At 42.2% G+C, this 19,691-nt stretch overlaps 1 protein-coding gene across 1 annotated transcript in view; it reads left to right on the top strand.

The window, feature by feature from the left end:
* LOC132830279 (eosinophil peroxidase-like) overlaps positions 1-19,691 on the top strand; it is a 46,803-nt gene that overhangs the window by 11,488 nt on the left and 15,624 nt on the right. The window contains exons 3-10 of the mRNA XM_060847824.1: positions 1,050-1,143; positions 2,633-2,808; positions 3,548-3,680; positions 9,134-9,263; positions 10,198-10,404; positions 11,815-12,169; positions 13,639-13,799; positions 15,949-16,207. Coding sequence (XP_060703807.1) covers positions 1,050-1,143; positions 2,633-2,808; positions 3,548-3,680; positions 9,134-9,263; positions 10,198-10,404; positions 11,815-12,169; positions 13,639-13,799; positions 15,949-16,207 — 1,515 coding nt within the window. The remainder of the gene's footprint in view (positions 1-1,049; positions 1,144-2,632; positions 2,809-3,547; positions 3,681-9,133; positions 9,264-10,197; positions 10,405-11,814; positions 12,170-13,638; positions 13,800-15,948; positions 16,208-19,691) is intronic.

A 19,691-nucleotide genomic window follows, 5' to 3' on the forward strand; every position in this document is an offset into this window, starting at 1 on the left:
GGTATATGGAATGATCTCCATCATTAGCAGAGATATAGAATACAAAAGTCAGGATATAATGACAAAACTATGGAAGACACTACTGAGGCCACAGCTGGAGTATTGTGTGCAGATCTGGTCACCACTTACAGGAAGGACGTAATTGCCTGGAGAGAGTGCAGAGAAGATTTACTAATGTGTTGTCAGGGCTGAAGAATTGTAGCTATGATGAGTGATTGAAGAGTTTGGGATTGCTTTCCTTGGAACAGAGAAGACTGAGGGGTGACATGATGGTGATATATAAAATTGTGAAAAGTAGAATGGACTAGAGGAAACTGTTTCCCTTCCCAGTGAGTTCAACAACCAGAGTCATTGATTCAAACTGAGTGGCAGAAGGATCCGAGGGGATGTGAGGTGAAAGTTTCTTTATGTAAAGGGAGGTGGGTATTTGGCATTCACTGCAGAGTTAGTGGTGATGGCAGACACCCTAAACTCTTTTAAAGAGTAACCCAGATTTGCACTTTACCTGCTGTAAACTGCAGTGCTTTGGGCCGTGTGCAGGGAGATGATATTAGAAAGGGCACCTGGGTGTCTTTGGGTTGGCATGGACAAGATGATCCAAATGCTCTCCTTCTGGGCTGTGTCATTTTAATGATTCTAATACATAAATAATTGTTGAGAGTGAGGCAATTGGTGTTTTGGGAAAGTAGTTGTAGCAGAGAATACTGGTGAAGGATATGGCTTAATATGTACAAAGCTTCTATTTAACCTTGTGTGTCTATATCCTCTCCTGTCCCTCTCTCAATAGGATTTTAAGATGTACCCTACCATTTTCTTTAAATGATGGAGATTGTTCCCAAATTACTTTAGTTTCATTGTCTAACACTGTAGATTAAAGAAGAAAGTAAAAGTATTTCAGTACATTAACAGGTTGTTAGTTTCACTTTAACAGTTTTGCAATACTTCCATGTGTTCAGCTTTTCACTCAATCCTTCCATCCCTTTTATTTGAAGAATGCTTTTATGTCCCTACTGACACTGTGACTAAGAGGTGTTGTGTTTCTACTGTAGATGACGACAAACCCTTGGGCAGTCCATTTGTACAAAGAGCTGTACGGGAAGCCATTGAACTGGTGGACAAAGCGTACAAGGAGACCAGAGTGAGGTGGGTTCTTTGTTAATGTAGCAGTGTCCGGTTGGGTTCTCCATAAAGAGCTCAACTCCTTAAATTTATATGGAACAAGGGTTATCATATTCGCAATGCAAAGAACATCTATTTTGTGAAGAGCAAATTTCAGTAGAGACTGTCAATTTGAAATAAAGAACATGTTGAAAATACTCAGCAGGTATGGCAGCTTTTGTACAGAGAAAAAGTGAATATTTCATGTCTGCCATCTTTGATCAGTTTTTTGGTGTGCTAATTCACTCAAAGATCTGGTATTGTGCTAATTGATTAACCTTATTCTGGGCCTATAAACCTGAGCTCTGGGCACTCCAAGTGGCAGAAACAGTTTATTTGCAATCTTTAGAGAACGATACACATGTTTGTAATATCATGCTACATTCATACATGACCAAGTCAAAACGTACCTATTCTACTCACCTTCTTCTCAAAGCACGTGCTAGGAATCAAATTAGCGTGTCTTTATTACAGACATTTGTTTTTGGTTAGATTAGATTAGACTTAGTGTGGAAACAGGCCCTTCGGCCCAACAAATCCACACCGACCCGCCGAAGCGCAACCCACCATACCACTACATTTACCCCTTACCTAACACTACGGGCAATTTAGCATGGCCAATTCACCTGACCTGCACATCTTTGGACTGTGGGAGGAAACCGGAGCACCTGGAGGAAACCCACGCAGACACGGGGAGAACATGCAAACTCCACACAGTCAGTCGCCTGAGTCGGGAATTGAACCCGGGTCTCCGGCGCTGTGAGGCAGCAGTGCTAACCACTGTGCCACCGTGCCGCCCACATCGTTAATGAAGTGAAAAATGCATGGTTCTCCAGCTGCTGTTACAGCAAGACCTCTACAATATTATAATGCAACCCCTTAGGACAAAATGCCAGCATACAACTTCCCTTCTCTATTGTATAGTGTTGAAACAGTACTACGTTAAAGCTGCAATTTGTAGCGTTCACTTGAAACTGCCATATTGAGCAGCACCAGTAGATGGAGATAGAAGAAAAGCTGGAGCTAGATTAGAAAAGCTATCACTAAAATATCTAGATTGTTTAATTCTACAATATTAAATGCTCATCTCTCTCAAGTCCAAAGAATCCCAAATCAGTCAAAAACCTCACAACTTGCTTGTTGTACTTTCTATTTGTCATTCTCTCGGGTACCTAAATCCCTCTGAGTGCCAACATAATTCTCACCTTTTAACACAAAGCCTTATACAATTGCTTTACCTATTGCTGCCTTATTTCCAACCACCTTGCAGCTTGCTTTAGTGCCCAGCTTTGTATCATCAGAAAACTTGCACATAGTGCACACATGCTCTTATCCAAGCCATTAGTCAGTGAGTGGATCTCCATCACTGACGTTAAACACTGAGCTTGTTCGTTGTAACGTGCGATGGCTATAGTCTGAGTCAGGATCTGAATTCCTCGTTATCTCTGTCTGATCTGTGTCTATTATTTTCCAGCCAAAAACAGCATCTGAGCAAAAGATCCTTGAATGCTGGTGACCTCCTGCGTTTCTTCAAACACCCAGTGGCAAAAACCAGGGTTGCTGTGCGGTCAGCAGAGTACATGGAATACACACTGCGCCTCATTCAGCAGCATGTCCATCGAGTCCACAAACGCTCACTGAATGCAACAGGTCAGTTAGAGAACAAGGGACTGGGACCTGGAGCAGATACAGATGGGCTTCCATCGGCCCAGTCTCCTCCTTCTAACATTCCCAGTGAATGATGGGTTGGTTTTAGAAATCCCTGTGATTTTACAAATCCATAACAAACTGAGCTATGTGAGGATGACTCAGAAAAGTTGGGTTTGCAGGAGGATGGTGCAGGCAGGGGTCAGGGTGAGTGTGAGCCAAGGCGGAACAGCGCTGGTGATTGAATTCAGTAAACCGAGAGGCAATATCCTGTCTGAATTTCAGCAGCTTACCCTGCATTTTACTGGATTGCTCAGTTCAAGACTTGCTTCTTGCATCAGATACCTGCCCCAATGCTCTGCAGTCAGTCTGTCTCATCCTTTCAGCAGGAGCAGGATCAGGGTAGATTTCCTGGGTACCAGTTCTAGCTGTTGACCAATGTGAGAGGCTGTACTCTCATAAACATCCCCGGAAGCAGCCTGTTTGGGAGCTGGGGAAAGTACCTCATACATAGTTATGTGGATCAGAGATCAAACCCCTAGTGGTGCAAACAGCAAACCACACAGTGGCACAAAGCAACAGACAGAACATGGAGTGTTGTGAATGTCTGCACCGTTATCTAACCAAGAATTTACCAACTATAAATACGGGGACTCCTATTGAACTGGTTATTTAACTGGTAGAATTAATGAGTGAATTTCTCAGAGATCATAACTGGTTAACGAATGTGTGTTTCCTGCAGATTTATTAACACAAGTTGACCTGGATACCATTGCACGTGTCACAGGCTGTCAGGCCATACGTCAACCTCCGATATGTAAATATGACTGTTTTTCAGACCGATACAGGACTTTCACCTCTGTGTGCAACAACAGGTAGGAACTGATGCTGCTACCTGACCACTTTGTTAAGTTCCAAGAAGCACCAGGAAGTCAAAATGTTTAACAGGTGGAGCTGAACATGTGAATCCAATCATATGACGTAATGATGCCATCTGGTCTAACCTTGCTGTCCGTTTACTCAACAGACAGTAAAGTTAGGCCAAACTCTTTTCACCCGAAATGGCAGATGACATCATTATATCACATGAATGGACTCTTAAAGTGACAGTCCAACAAACACACACAAACATACAACATTCCACGCTCCCCCCCTCACACACACACACACACACCCCACTTCACATTAGAGATTCCTGGAATGAAAATATCCACGATATTGACAATCGTGTATACCACACTTGGTAGGTAAGATGTTCTAGAAGATGTCAATTCCTTTATGGCTGTCAGTGTTCTTCATGTGTGTATTTACTTTTCTCATTGACTTAGACATCATCTGTCACTGTCCTTTTCCTGAGACCACTGAATGTTTGAACAGTGTTGTGCTATTCTTCACTAAGGTACTGAATTGACAAATGGCCAAAGTGTTTAATGAAGGAGCTTTATGAAGGAGATGTTTATTTTAAAGGTATCAAGGTTAAACTACCCTGCTCCCATGCAAAATGTTCAATGATGTCATCAGTATGTCATATGAGTGGACTTTTAAAGGGACAGTCCACCAAATGTACACACTGGATTGGTCCCCTATAGACAAGAGACATTGTAGTGTGGAAAAGACATTCAGATCAACTCTTCAAAACAATGCACCAGAGATAACATCAGTCGAAGATCTACAAATTATGTGTGAAATAGAAATCTGGATTCAGCTGACGATGCAATAGCAACACCTGAGGGAGGCATTTGATGAATGTCTACATTTCTTTATCTCCATTCTAATTAACATGTGTTGATAAACTTTGAATTATGAGCACACACAAAAAAACCATGAAGAAAGCTATACTCTTCTGAATAAAGGAAGTGAGTGTGTTCCATTTCTGTCATTTCTGCAGAGGATGGTCAATATTCTTTTATCATGTAGTGATTGGATGATGTTTTCTCATACACTCCCAAAGGACAGGCCTACAACTGGTTAGCAGCAGCTTCAGAAGCCAGCACAAAGTAATGAGAGGTTTCAGCCTCCACAAGCTGCAGACTGAAGGAATCTTTAGACTCTGCCATACTTCAGGCTTCAGACAAAGCAACTTGCATTGATATAGTGGCCTTAACATGGAAAACTATCCCAAAGTGTCGCATAGAAGTATACTGAAAGAAAATGGATAAAATGTGTTGAGGTTGAAGTATTGTCAATTTGAAGAGTATGTTTCAAGCATGGATTCTGAGATAACAACATCCTTTCAGCAGCAGATGAACAGATAGAGGGGAAAAGACAGACAATATTGCAGAGTGGCTTGTCATTGTGAAGACAAGTTTCAAAAATATAGATTCAAAGTTCCTCAGGCTTTTCTGGGCAAAGGCAGACCATTGAAGCCAGACAAGGGGCCTGCTTTCATGGAAACAAAGCAAGCATATGTCATAGAGCTGTACGGCATGGAAACAACTCCTCCAAGCTGACCAGATCTAGATACAAGAATAAAGTTAGCTGATATCCCTATGTTTGTTGACAATCATATTAATCAGCAACATCTCAGTGAATAAGAAGAGATTCTTCGGGGACTCTGGAAATATTGAGCCTAGGATATGGAAGTGCTAGGCCACTGAATAGTTCCTCCTTCTGAGCTGCGCAGTCTCCATTTATACTTTATTTTCATCTCCTAACATTTTCTCTCCCTCTCTCTCTCTCCCCCTCTCTCTCTCTCTCCCCCTCTCTCTCTCTCTCCCCCTCTCTCTCTCTCTCCCTCTCTCTCTCTCTCCCTCTCGAATATCTAATATTATCTCTATTGTTGCAGTTGTTTTTACAAATGATGCCTTCCACATTTGTGACAAGGGTTACTTTTACCTTAATACCTTAATCCCAAGGATAAGCAACATATAAAATGTATTTTGCCTCTCCCAAATTAACAGCTATAAAAGATATGCAGCAGAAGCAAGAGGAGGCTGTTTGTTTCCTCAGGCCTGTCAACCATTCAAAAAAGTCATGACTGATATATCTCAAGCCTCAACTCCTCTAACATAGTTCTCATTGCCCTGAACTCCTGATATTACAAAATTCCATCCAATCCTTCTTTAAATACTTAAGGATTTTGTCTCAACAGCTCTCTGCAATTGAGACTTCCATGCATTCACTATTGTCAAGGAGAAAAAATTCCTTTACATCCACTTTAGTTTATATGATTTCCCTTATTCTGTAAACATATTGCCTAGTTAAAGATTTTCTCTCCAACCATTCTGTCAAGACCCCCTCAGAATCTTGTATATTTAAATAAGATCATTCTCCTAAATAGTAATGATTAACATGTTTTGTCATTCCTGATAAGTCAACCCATTCATCCCAGGAACTGCCAGTTAAATTTGTTTTGAATTGTCTCCAGTACCAATAATTCCTTCCTTAAAAATGGGAACCAAAATTGTACACAGTTCTCTAGGTGAATTGAATTGAATTTATTGTCACGTGTACCGAGGCACAGTGAAAAGCTTTGTCTTGCAAGCAATACAGGCAGATCAGAGTTAAGTCGCATAGATAGTAAATAATAGGTAATCAGCGGCAAAATCAAAACACAGGTACAGGGAAATGCTAAGAGTTTGAGTCCATTCGATATTCTAACAACAGTAGGGTACAAGATGTTTCGAAACCATCTGGGGCGTGTGTTCGGGCATCTGCACTTTCTCTCCGATGGTAGATGTTGTAGAAAAGCATTGCCAGGGTGGGATGGATCTTTGAGAATGCTGGCGGCCTTTCCTTGACAGCGGGCCTGTTAGATGGATTCTATAGATGGGAGGTTGGCCTTTGTGATTGTCCAGGCCGAGTTCACCACTCTCTGTAACCATGTCCAATCTTGAATGGTACAGTTGCCATATCAGGTGTGGCTTCAACAGAATGCTGTATGCTTATAAAAAAGTTTTACCTTATTTTTAAACTCCAACCCCTCAGCAATAAAGACCAAAATTCCATTTGCTTTCTTAAGTATTTTTGGCTCCTGCATGCTAACTTGTATTTCATGTTTGAGAACATCCAGATCGCCCCATCCAGCCCTGCACTGAACCTTTTCTGATGTCTCTCTCTGTCTTCTATGTAAGTAACAGTCTGCTTTTCAGCTCTTCCTCACAAATGACTGACCTCACACTTCCTTACATTGGACTCCATCTGCCAGTTTTTGCCCACTTGCTCAGTCTATCTCTATCCCCAAGCAGATTATAGGGCCCCTCAAAGATCAGCAAGGCGGCCTTTGTGTGGAGCCACAGAAAGTGGGGGAGATACTAAATGAGTATTTTGCAACAGTATTTACTGTGGAAAAGGATATGGGAGATATAGACTGTGTAGGGAAATAGATGGTGACATCTTGCAAAATGTCCAGATTAAAGAGGAGGAAGTGCTGGATGTCTTGAAATGGGTAAAGGTGGATAATCCCCAGGACCTGATCAGGTGTACCCGAGAACTCTGTGGGAAGCTAGAGAAGTGTTTGCTGGGCCTCTTGCTGAGATATTTGTAACATCGATAGTCACAGGTGAGATGCCAGAAGACTGAAGGTTGGCAAACGTGGTGCCACTGTTTGAGAAGGGTGGTAAGGACAAGCCAGGGAACTATAGGCCAGTGAGCCTGACCTCGGTGGTGGGCAAGTTGTTGGAGGGAATCCTGAGGGATGGGATGTACATGTATTTGGAAAGACAAGGAATGATTCGGGATAGTCAACATGGCTTTGTGCGTGGGAAGTCATGTCTCAAACTTGATTGAGTTTTTTGAAGAAGTAACAAAGAGGATTGATGAGGGCAGAGCGGTAGATGTGATCTATATGGATTTCAGTAAGACGTTCGACAAGGTTCCCCATGGGAGACTGATTTAGTAAGGTTAGATCTCACGGAATACAGGGAGAACTAGCCATTTGGATTCAGATCTGCCTCAAAGATAGAAAACAGAGGGTGGTGGTGGAGAATTGTTTTTCAGACTGGAGGCCTGCGTCCTCTACTTTTTGTCATTTACTTAAATGATTTGGATGAGAGCATAAGAGATATAGTTCATAAATTTGCAGATGACACCAAAATTGGAGGTGTAGTGGACAGTAAAGAGGGTTACCTCAGATTACAACAGGATCTTGATCAGATGGGCTAAGAATTGGCAGATGGAGTTTAATTCAGATAAATGCGAGGTGCTGCATTTTGAGAAAGCAAATCTTAGCAGGACTTAAACACTTAATGGTAAGGTCCTAGGGGGTGTTGCTGAACAAAGAGACCTTGGAGTGCAGGTTCATAGCTCCTTGAAAGTGGAGTCACAGGATAGTGAAGAAAGTGTTTGGTATGCTTTCCTTTATTGGTCAGCATATCGAGTACAGGAATTGGGAGGTCATGTTGTGGCTGTACAGGACATTAGTTTGGCCACTGTTGGAATATTGCGTACAATTCTAGTCTCCTTCCTATCAGAAAGATGTTGTGAAAGTTGAAAGGATTCAGAAAAGATTTACAAGGATGTTGCCAGGGTTGGAGGATTTGAGCTATAGGGAGAGGCTGAACAGGCTGGGGTTGTTTTCCCTGGAGCATCGGAGGCTGAGGGGTGGCCTTATAGAGATTTACAAAATTATGAGAGACATGGGTAGGATAAATATACAAAGTCTTTCCCTGGAATGGGGGAGTCCAGAACTAGAGGGCATAGGTTTAGGGTGAGAGGGGAAAGAGATAAAAGAGACCTTTTTCTCACAGAGGGTGGTACGTGTATGGAATGAGCTGCCAAAGGAAGTGGTGGAGGCTGGTACAATTGCAACATTTAAGAGGCTGTTGGATGGGTGTATGAATAGGAAGGGTTTGGAGGGATATGGGCGGGTGCTGGCAGGTGGGACTAGATTGGGTTGGGATATCTGGTCGGCATGGACGGGTTGGACCGAAGGGTCTGTTTCCATGCTGTACATCTCTATCACTCTATCTGTGGCCAATATTCCCCATGCGGTGAGTTTTGGATCCCTCTGTTTTGAGTAGCAGTTTGTCAGTGGCTGGAAAGGACTAGTTGCTAATTGATTCCCTGTTCTCCACCCAAGGTGACTGCCCTTTTTAATGAAACCAGTGGAAAAGGAGGGTAGGTGAGGTGGGTAATCCTTCCCAAAATAACAACTGGCCCTGAGCTGTTTAGATCAGGGACAATAATCATTTATGACTTTTACTTAATGCCATTATTTGTTAATTATTACGTTAATTGAAAGAAAATTCCTGCAGAAACATCGAGCAGCCACATGCTGTCAGTCCTTTACTGCGATATTGTTTGTGCCAGTTCCCCTCAAACTAATTTCTTCTTTTGGATCAGGTGCCCGCATGTAAAGAAATGAATGTTTTGTTTTCCTGATTTCCAGGAAGAATGCTCGCCTGGGATCATCCCACATTGCATTCACCCGATGGCTCCCACCTCACTATGAAGATGGGTTTTCACTTCCACTGGGCTGGACCCCAAACAGACCAGTATCAAGATACACTCTGCCACTGGTAACTATTCATACATCAAACAGAAATAAATCTGGGGTTCACTGAAAAATCTACTCTCAAATATATTGAACCCCACCTTCAGGAAGCAGGCAGTGGGTGTGTTAGTACAGTGTCCTTTCACTTAGCAATAAAACCAATCCAGTCAGATGGAATGAAGCTAATTTTTTTTCATCTTTTAGCATCCTTTAACAAGTTGTCGAAAAAGCCCAGTTCCTAAAGGGCACAGCCACAAAATAAAGTGCTGTTCCTTAATGCAGTGCAAACTAGCTGCAGGTTTGTAGCCACACTTAGAAAGACTGTTGAATGAAGAGATGCACAAATGACCTTGAATAAAAGCCAACTGTGAACTATCTTTGGAGCTGTATCTTTAGAGGGTTGGCTAGATTAATTCCAGTGATGAAAGACTTGTCTTACAAAGAGACAATGAGCAATTTAGGCCTTTATTCACCAGAGTTTAGGAGACTGAGAGGCAATCTATAAGATGGGAAAGTAGATGTTCACCCCTTGTGGGACAAACAAGAATGAGAGTTCATAGTTTTAGGCTAAGCTGTGGCAGATTTAAAAACAATGTGGATTGCTTTTCTCTGTGTCATGAATCTGTGGAATTCACTAACCAGAGTGCCGTGGTTGCTAAAACACTGCAAATTTGAGGAAGAGTTGGACACATTTTTAATTAGTAATGTGCTAAAAGGTTATGGGCAGTGGGCACAAAATGAGACCAGCCATGATTGATTAAATGAGAGTGCAGGCTTGAGGTTGAATTGCCTGTTCGCAATTTTTATATTTTTATTACCAGAAAGAACAGCATGTTTAATCAATGCCCCCTTAGTTGCAAACATACCACAGAGGGGCAAACATAATGACATAAAAATGGTGTGATGATAGATTAACCTTTGTCCTGTTTTCCTGTAATGAACACTTTCTGTTTCTCCAGGTTCGTGACGTGTCCAATAAAATCTTGAGAACACGCAATGAAGATGTGGTCAATGATTTAACGGTCACTCACTTGTTTATGCAGTGGGGTCAGTGGATTGATCACGATATGAGCTTAAGCCCTCATTCTGGCAGCATCCAGACCTTCAATGATGGCATTAACTGTGAAAGAACCTGTGTTCAAAGAAATCCCTGTTTCCCAATACGGGTGAGAGCTCTGTTCAACTTCATTTTGAAATAGTGTTTGAATTTTTACTGTGTTTTCCTGACCACAATGAAAGTCCTGGATCAATAATCTATCCAAGTATTCTTGGACAAAATTGTCCCACAAACACAAAACGCACCCGTGACCAAATTGTATGTTTTTATGGGAATAGTTGAAGGATTATTTTCATTAGGTGAGAGGATGAAATGGGCTTAAAATTTCTCCTTGTGTTGTTAAGGAGACAGTGTTGAATTATACTATATCTTAAGAAGATCCCATTTTATTTTTCTCAAGATGAGTTCCTCGACTTTTTACTCATCTGTCAAAGCTGGTAGAAGATTATGCAATTGGATTTGAATCAGGAAGGGAGAGCAGTAGGGATCAGTGAAGATTGGTTTGGAGCGTGATGTTTCACTTTAGCTGTGCAGTCAGGGGACCAGATATGTTTCCAGGCTTCACATTTCAGAAAGACACCTTTAATAATGTATTGTCTTAGAAATTTAGAAACATTAAAAATGGGCAGTCCAGAGGGAGGCTATTTAGTTGTCATATCTGTCCTGGTCAAAAAAAGTAACATTGCATTATCACATTTTCCAATTCTACATTTTTTCACCTTCAAGCACACATTTTATAAGAGGAACAGTGCGTGTTTTCTGCCTCTACCGCTCTTTCAGACAGTATGTTCCACATCCCCAGTATTCTGCGGGGCTGCAGATCCCTCCTCAACTGCCTTCTCATCATCATTTGGCACTGGCTAGTCACCTCTCTGTAAAACAAAACTGATCCTTCTTATCCACTCTATGCAGGACCCCCCAAGTGTTATTTACTTCAAAGTAAGTCACCTTGTCATTTGCAGCTTGCTAGCGTGATAAACCAACTACAAGCCTCTGTTTCCTGAGGGCATGTGATGTGTCTTAGCCAAATGACAGAGAGGTAGAGAGACTCTCATTTCTATATGGTGAAGGTTTAATGCCACTTTGAGGAATGGGCACTGTGGACAGAATTTAAAATTTACAACCTATAATGGTCAGTATACCTCCAGCAGGTAGTAAATGTCTGCCATATTGAAGCTTTGCACCAGAAGAAACTTTCTGAATGTCTGAACTTACTGACTCCAGACAGATTATTTTCTTCCAATTTACATTCACAATGTGTTCCAAACTCAGGGATCAGTTCCATAATTTGTCTGGTTTTTGAAAGCAAGTGATACCAACAGCATGAGTTCAGTTGTCAGGCTGACAACCATAAAGGTCCTCCCTTCAATGCGCTGTGGGAACTCACATGTTATACTCACTCCCAGTCATCTCTCTCTGTGATGAGTCAGCAGTCCAGTGCTCCTCTTGGATTTTTTTATTCCTCTGGATGTATTTATAATTAACTATGTTTGACAGATTTCTGCACTTTTCCTGACAGATCCCTCGAGGTGACACAAGAATCAAGAACCAGCGTATATGCTTGCCATTCTTCCGGTCAGCTCCTGCATGTGGCAGCGGTGAGCTGGGCTCATCCTTTGGAGATGTCAACACTCGGCAGCAGATGAACGTACTTACATCTTTCATTGATGTGAATGAAGTCTATGGCAGCACGGACTGTGTGGCCAACAAACTCAGAAACCTCACTAATGAACTTGGTCTGTTGGCTGTCAACACGGAATACTCTGACAATGGACGAGAATATTTACCATTTAACACCATTTCAAGCAACCTTTGTGGAAGTATGGGGGAAAGTTGTTTCACCAGTGAAAATTCAACTCCGTGTTTTATAGCTGGTGGGTAACAGCTGGATTTAGAAATCCTGCCTCAAGTCACTTTTGTATGGGACATACTTTTTACATACACAGCTCCAGCTTTACTATTGTTTAACACACATCACAGGAATTTACATATAAAGGTGTTAGGCAATAATGATGTAAAAGTTGGTTGATTAACTAGAAATGAACACCAAAGCTTCCAACTTGATGATTGTGTGCACTTACTGAGCTTCAAGAACAGCAGTCACCATATTGACAAAGATACAGATAGAGGCATCAATTTCTAGGATATGTCCCCAAAGTTCCACAGTAGTTCTGCTGTTCTCTCTTTATTTATATATATATATATATATATATATAGTTTAAAAACTATGTCTTAGTAGCCTGTGTAGAATCTCTCAGAAATACCCACTGCATGAGTCTTCCTCAAGTGATTAAAAAGTCAGCCAATCTGTTGCAGAGTAAGTAAACTTTGAGGTATCAGAAATTGCCTCAGCTAGATGTTGGTAAGGCAGATACTCTGGAGTGGATTGAGGGCAGGGCCAGGAATGACATTAGCAACAGTAGCATACCTATTCCTCATTGCTACGCATTAACACCAAAACAATTAGCTGCAGGTTATACAGGGATAGCGGGGCTTTGTGGCAAAAAGGGCCAAAACGTCTGGGTTCAAATCCTAACAGTTCTGGGTGTGTCATAACGCTTGTGCACATTGACTAAAAATAATTCTGATTCTTCACTACTTTGCGACAGGGACTGCAAACAGACATTTCACATCCTTTTTGTATATTTAAGGAATCTAATGTCAGTATTGGGATAATATCAAGAGAACATCTACAGATTCCAAGCTAATCTGGCATCAAGCATGTTGTGACACTGTTAGGACCTAGGTCTGATGCTTTAACATGAATGCTGTGATGACACTTTACACCGAGAGGGTCTAAAGATCAAATGTCAATTCTACATTTCTCCAAGATATATCCAGTCTCAATCCCACAGCAGAGTACTTTCTTTCTGAGTGCAATGATAGCAGTGTGAAGAAACAAGTGATGTGGTAGCCTGGTGTGGAGAATAAACTGTATGCCAAAGAAAAGGAAGGGATGACACCTAATGACAATAAAAACAGGAAAGATGACTCAACTAGAGGAAAGAAAGGGAGTGATTTCTAACAGGGGATTTCTAAGCAACTGTGATTGTTACTGAGGTTGAGTAAGCCACATCATAAAACAGATGGGATAACCCACCTTAAACTTTGCTAAGGATGATTCATTGTTGTTCTATTGAATGGGTAGCACCATCTGGTTGTTAGAATGGAATGTATAATGCTATCTGAGGTTCAATCTTGTGCTTCCTTAAAACCCTGGATTTCTTGATCTTCCTGACCATCTAATCCATACTCAAGTGACTGTTCTTTTGGATATTTCTCTATGTCTCTGTCTCCTTCATTAACAAGACAATGGTAAATCCAACACTGATCCTGTTCACAGGGGATGTACGTGTCAATGAACAACTGGGGATATTAACCTTCCATACAGTGTTTCTCCGGGAACACAATCGTTTAGCGAGAGAGTTGAAGAAACTGAACCCTCACTGGAGCGGAGAAACAACCTACCAGGAAGCGAGAAAAATCCTGGGAGCTTTTCAGCAGGTACAGAGAAAATATCTCTGGTAACACCACGGTAATTCAACTCTCTAACTAAATTCCAAATCCCATCACAGCAAGTTGTGGGACTGAATTTAATATATTTGTTCTAAACAGCAGACACTATTTTTATTTTTAAAATCTATCCATCAAAAAGCAATCCTGTTTCCTTCTCCAAGGTTGAACTACATGTGATAATAGCCCAACGCCACGTCGTAGAGTCAGAGAGTCCTCCAACACGGAGACAGGCCTTTTGGCCCAAACTGGTCCATGCCGACCAAAATGTCTGCCCATGCTAGCCCCATTTCTCTGAACTTGGCCCATATCCGTCCTGATGAAGGGCTTTTGCCTGAAACGTTGATTTACCTGCTCCTTGAGTGCTTCCTGACGTGCTGTGCTTTTCCAGCACCACTCTAATCTAGACTCTGATTTCCAGCATCTGCAGTCCTCACTTTTGTTTTGCCATATCCTTCTAATCCTTTCCTATCCATATAGTTGTCCAAATGCCTTTTAAATGTTGCTCACCTACCTGCCTCAACCACTTCAGCTGGCAGCTCATTCCATACTCATGCCATCCTCTGTGTAAAAAAACATTGCTCCTCAGGTTCCCTTTCATTCTTTCCCCTCTAACCTCTGGTTACCCTGGTCATTGATTCCCCAGCCCTGGGGAAAAGACTGAGTGCATGCCTCTCATGACGTTATACACTTCAGAAGGACCCCCTCAGTCTCCTAGGCTCTAAAGAGAAAAGTGTTAGCTTGTCCAACGTCTCTCTATAATTCAGACCATTGAGTCCTGACAACATCCTTGTGCATTTCTTCTGCACTCTTTCTAGTTTAGTAACATCCTTCTTACAACCAGGTGAGCAAATCTAAATACAATACTCCAAAAGCAGCCTCACAATGTCCTGTACAAGTGCAACATAACTTTCCAACTTCTATACTCAGTGCCTTGACTGATGAAGGCCAGTGTGCCAAAAGCCTTCCTCACTGCCCTGTCCACCAGTGGATGGATCTTTGTATTTTTAACAAAGGGTTGTAATGCTGCCATGCCTGTTTTGCCTACATCTTGATCTAACTCCGTACTGAAAACTATGGTCACCTGGACATTGGTGGAAGCTGCAAGGAAAGCAATCAAGAAAGAAGATTTATGAAGTTAATAATATAAACTAAAGAACGCCGGATGCTGGAGATCTGAAACAGAAATAGAAACTTTGGCAGCACCTATGGAAAGAAAGCAGAGCTAACATTTTGACTGAGTTCTCATGAAGAATCACTGGACTTGAAACATTAACTCTGCTCTCTTCCCACAGATGCTGCCAAACCTGCTGAGTTTTACCAGCAATTTCCGATTTTGATTCATGAAGTTACGTTCATTCACTTTGAAAGAAGACTGCTACAGCTGAGAAATATGAACAGAATTGGCAAAACTCAGCTAAGCACGCTGCTCATCTTGTTGAAATGTTGAAACCTGAGGAGCTGTTTCTTCACCGTGAAGAGTCAGAAGGAAAGCCGTGAGAAATGGTCAGTGGGTTTTGGCTAAAATTCCTACAGGAAGGAATGTAAGGGGGAGCAAAGGAGTACCCTCCCCACACTACCCCTCCCCCACCCACGCTTGTTCTAGCAGTAAGGATGTCTGACCCCCTCCCCACCTCCCACCCACCCTGTGTTCAGACTCTATGGAGGCCCTGATCTTCTCCCACCCACCCACCCCCACCCTCCAACATGTTCACACAGTGGGGAGACCCTGATCTCCCCCGCCCCCACCCCACCCCCTCCACACCCCCACCCCTCCATGTTCAGACAGCGGAGAGGCCCTGTGCACACCCTCATGTTCGGACAGTGGTGAGGCCCTGATCTGGGGTCACACAGCGTGTTAAATTCAGATGATTGCTTCGTACTGTGGTAAGTATTTAACCAAATGAGACTGATTCACATGAGAATCTTGCGGTAAAGGCCAATTTGCAATCCTTCTCACTCCCACACCTCAGCAATGGTGAAAACACGAATCCTTCTCTCTGTGCCAGAGCTCTAAGTATTTAATATCCAGTGGCAAATAGTTCATTTGTTAATGCTCTTAATGGTCCCTGTTAAATGGATTATTTTTGCATCTCGTTGTACTAATTTTTGAAAATGTTCTCGTTTCTCACTGCTACAGATAATAAACCACAGAGACTATGTTCCCCTGGTAATCGGAAAGGAGGCAACAAAGAAATATCTCTCACCTTATGAAGGCTATGATGAATCTATCGATCCTGGTATTGCCAATGTAGTCGCAACAGCAGCTTTCCGTTTCGGACATCTCAGCATTCAGCCAAAGCTATTCCGTTTTGATGAAAGCTACCAGGAACACCCACAATTCAAAAGCCTTGACCTGCACCAGGCTTTCTTCACTCCCTGGAGACTGATCAAGGAAGGTAGGTAACAATCTTTAATATGACGGCAGCAATCTCATCCTGAGAGATTGCAGTGAGTCTGAGAGCAGCTTTCAACTGACCAAGAAGTCCTGTGTTTCTTTTTGAGCTGAATGTTTTTCCTTGCTATATCTGCCCCAGCCATAGGCAGGAATAACACATCCAGAGTAAACTGTTCCTTTCCAGGTTTTTAATTTGGGGACACATATTCTCATGGACACAACAGAAAGGCAGTTGCATAAGAAACTGAGCTGGTCAAAGGGAGAGGGAAATATCCATCAGATACAGACTCAGAGTGTGGTGCTAGAAAAGCACAGCCGGTCCGGCAGCCTCCGAGGAGCAGGAGAGTCAACGTTTCGAGCATAAGCTCTTCATCAGCATCAATGTCTGATGAAGAGCTTATACTTGAAACGTCGACTGTCCTGCTCCTCGGATGCTGTCTGACTGGCTGTGCTTTTCCAGCACCACACTCTTCAACTCTGATCTCCAGCATCTCCCAGATACAGTCTCAACCTTGGGTCCATTTAACTGCTCACCTCCCAGAGGATCAAGGGATCATCATGAAGGTGGGGATGTGGGGGGGGGGGAAGGGGGGGATTTGGGGTGGGGCAAGAGGGGAACTGAAAGAAGGAAAAGCCTTTACTTTTGGTTTCTTTGGTCTGCCTCACGTCACTGCACATCTTCACAGCACTGTGGTTAGCACTGGTCCAGTGGTTAGCACTGCTGCCTCACAGCGCCAGGGACCTGGGTTTGATTCCACCCTCGGGCGACTGTCTGTGTGGTGTTTGCACATTCTTCCCATGTCTATGTGGGGTTCCTCCTACAGTCACAAAGATATGCAGGTTAGATGAATTGGTCATGCTAAGTTGCCAAAAAAACTTTCTATTTCCCAAACTCAACCCTGAGAAATAAATGCTACATTCTTCCTTCCCACAACCCCATTATCATCCAAATCTGTCATCTGAATTTGATATGCAATTAGATATGCCCCCTATGTCCCTTCTGGAATTCATTTGTTCCCGTGCTTTTTGGGAAAGGCTGATGTAGGCATGAAGGAGAAAAAGAGTGCACAAGGCAACACCTAACCTGTAAATATGTGCGCCACAGCTTCTACAGAAAACAAAGGACATTTCCTAGATGTCGGTCTTCCCTCTACACTATTCATGTCAATTGGTGGAACTTGGAGAAAGTGAGGACCTCAGATGCTGGAGATCAGAGCTTAAAAATGTGTTGCTGGAAAAATGTGTTGTGGCCAGGCAGCATCAAAGGAACAGGAGAATTGATGTTTCGGGCATAAGCCCTTCTTCAGGAATTGGTGGAACTTGACTTGTAGCCTCTGTCCACAAGTGGTGCTGCACTGTCTTTGGCTATGAAGATTGTGTTTTTTAATTGTTCAATTGTCTGATATTTGATTATGTATTTTGTTTGACGTTTCACTGTTCTGAGCTGTCAGTGAAGTGTAGTGACTGATCACGGATAAACTCATCGGTTCACCACATCATGTCCAGCTCCAGAGCAGAAGTGTGACATCAGTTAATGTAGAACTACTGTGCAAACATGGAAGCCATTACAACATATTGGGGAATGAATGTGGGTAGTTAAAGCTGCCTGTGATAAACTATAAACTTAAAGAGTATACAACTGGGGTAGTGTACTGGCATGGATACAGAACTAGCTGGTAGGCAGGAAATGATGTGTAAGAATAAATGGGTAATTTTCTGAGTGGTAGTCATTGACTAGTGGAGTGTCTTTGGGATCATTGCTTGGACCCTAGCTATTCACAATATATATTAATGATTTAGATGAGGGAACTAAATGTAATATTTCCAAGTCATCCAAGATTCAAATCTGGGTGATAACACCCACTACCCACACTGAATGTGAAGGACCATTGCTTTTCGATTTTGGAAAATTCCACATAATACACCAAGTGAGGTCACAGCAATGCCCTATATAAGTGCCTTGTATAGAAAGACATGTGTACTTCTGAATTCTCACCCTGGCACTATGAATGCCAATGTACCATTTGTCAACTTCACTGTCTGCTGTACCTGCATGTTTGCTTCCAATGACTAGTGCTCAAGGGCACTAAGGATTCATTGTACCTTCCCCTTCCCAATCAATCGCAAAGTCTATCAACTTGAACACCCCAGTCCTGAAGAAGAGTTACATCCAAAACGTGGACTTCTCCACCTTCTGATGCTGCCTGGCTTGCTGTATTCTTCCAGCCTCCTGCCTGTCTCCCTGATTTTGCTACCAAAGTGGATAACCTCACAGTTATCCACATTATACTGCATCTGCCATGCATTTACTCACTCGGTCAACTTAGCCAAATCACATTGAAGCTTCTCTACATGCTTCTCATAGATCACCCTCTCACCCAGATTTGAGTCTTGGATGACTTGGAGATGTTACATTTAGTTCCCTCATCTAAATCATTAATATATTGTGAATAGCTAAGGCCCAAGCACTGATCCCGAAGACACTCCACTAGTCAATGACTGCCACTCGGAAAATTACCCATTTATTCTTACACATCGTTTGCTGCCTACCAGTTAGTTTTGAATCCATGCCAGTACATTACTCCAGTCACATATGCTTTAATTTTACATGCTAACCTCTTATGAGGGGCCCTATCAAAAGCCTTCTGAAAGTCTAAACAAACCACATCCACTGACTCCTCCTTATTCACCTTGTCAGTTACAACCTCAAAATTCTGGTAGGTTTTTTCAAGCATAATTTTCCATTTGTGAATTCAAACTGAATCTGTCCAATCCTAGCACTGTTTTCCAAGTGCTCTGCTGCTAAATCTTTGAGAATGGACTGTAGCATTTTCCACTGTGCCAATATTGGGCTAACTGTTCCATAACTCTGTTCCTGCCTACCACCTTTTTAAAATAGTCAGTTACATTAGCTACCGTCCAATCAATAGGAACTGTTCCAGAGAGTGTAGAATCTTGAAAGATGATCACAACCTCCAATCCATGAATCTCTAACATGGACAACCTTCATATGTCAATTATGAGAAAGGACACTCAAGTGTTAATGAAAGACTTGATGTACATATATTTTTGTTTATGATTGTTTAATTTATGATGAGATCTTTTAGTTTTACAAGAGAGAAAAGTTGAAGTGTCAGAAGTTAATTGTACATTGCTTCTTGTCTTCTTAGTTATTAGTCAAGTTGGGTTGTGGTGACTGAGAGAGAAACAAAACTGAAAGGTGCAAGTGGATTCTTCTGATGCAGACACTTCAGAACAATCTAGTTCAGGGTTAGAAACTGATGTATGTCACCTCTTCATATTCCAAGGCATAAAGCATCCAGAAGTGCAAAGACAACTCTTGAATTTTATTCATTTAATTGTTTCCAAGTAGCAGTTAGTGACATGAGTTACATTGGCTGGTTAGCCATTGATTGTCGCCTTAGACATGTCTTGAATACATGGTCAGGAATGGCTTGGAGTTAATCGAATTCCTTAGGGAAGCA

This window comes from Hemiscyllium ocellatum, chromosome 31 (genome assembly GCF_020745735.1).
Source record: "Hemiscyllium ocellatum isolate sHemOce1 chromosome 31, sHemOce1.pat.X.cur, whole genome shotgun sequence".
NCBI lineage: Eukaryota > Metazoa > Chordata > Chondrichthyes > Orectolobiformes > Hemiscylliidae > Hemiscyllium > Hemiscyllium ocellatum.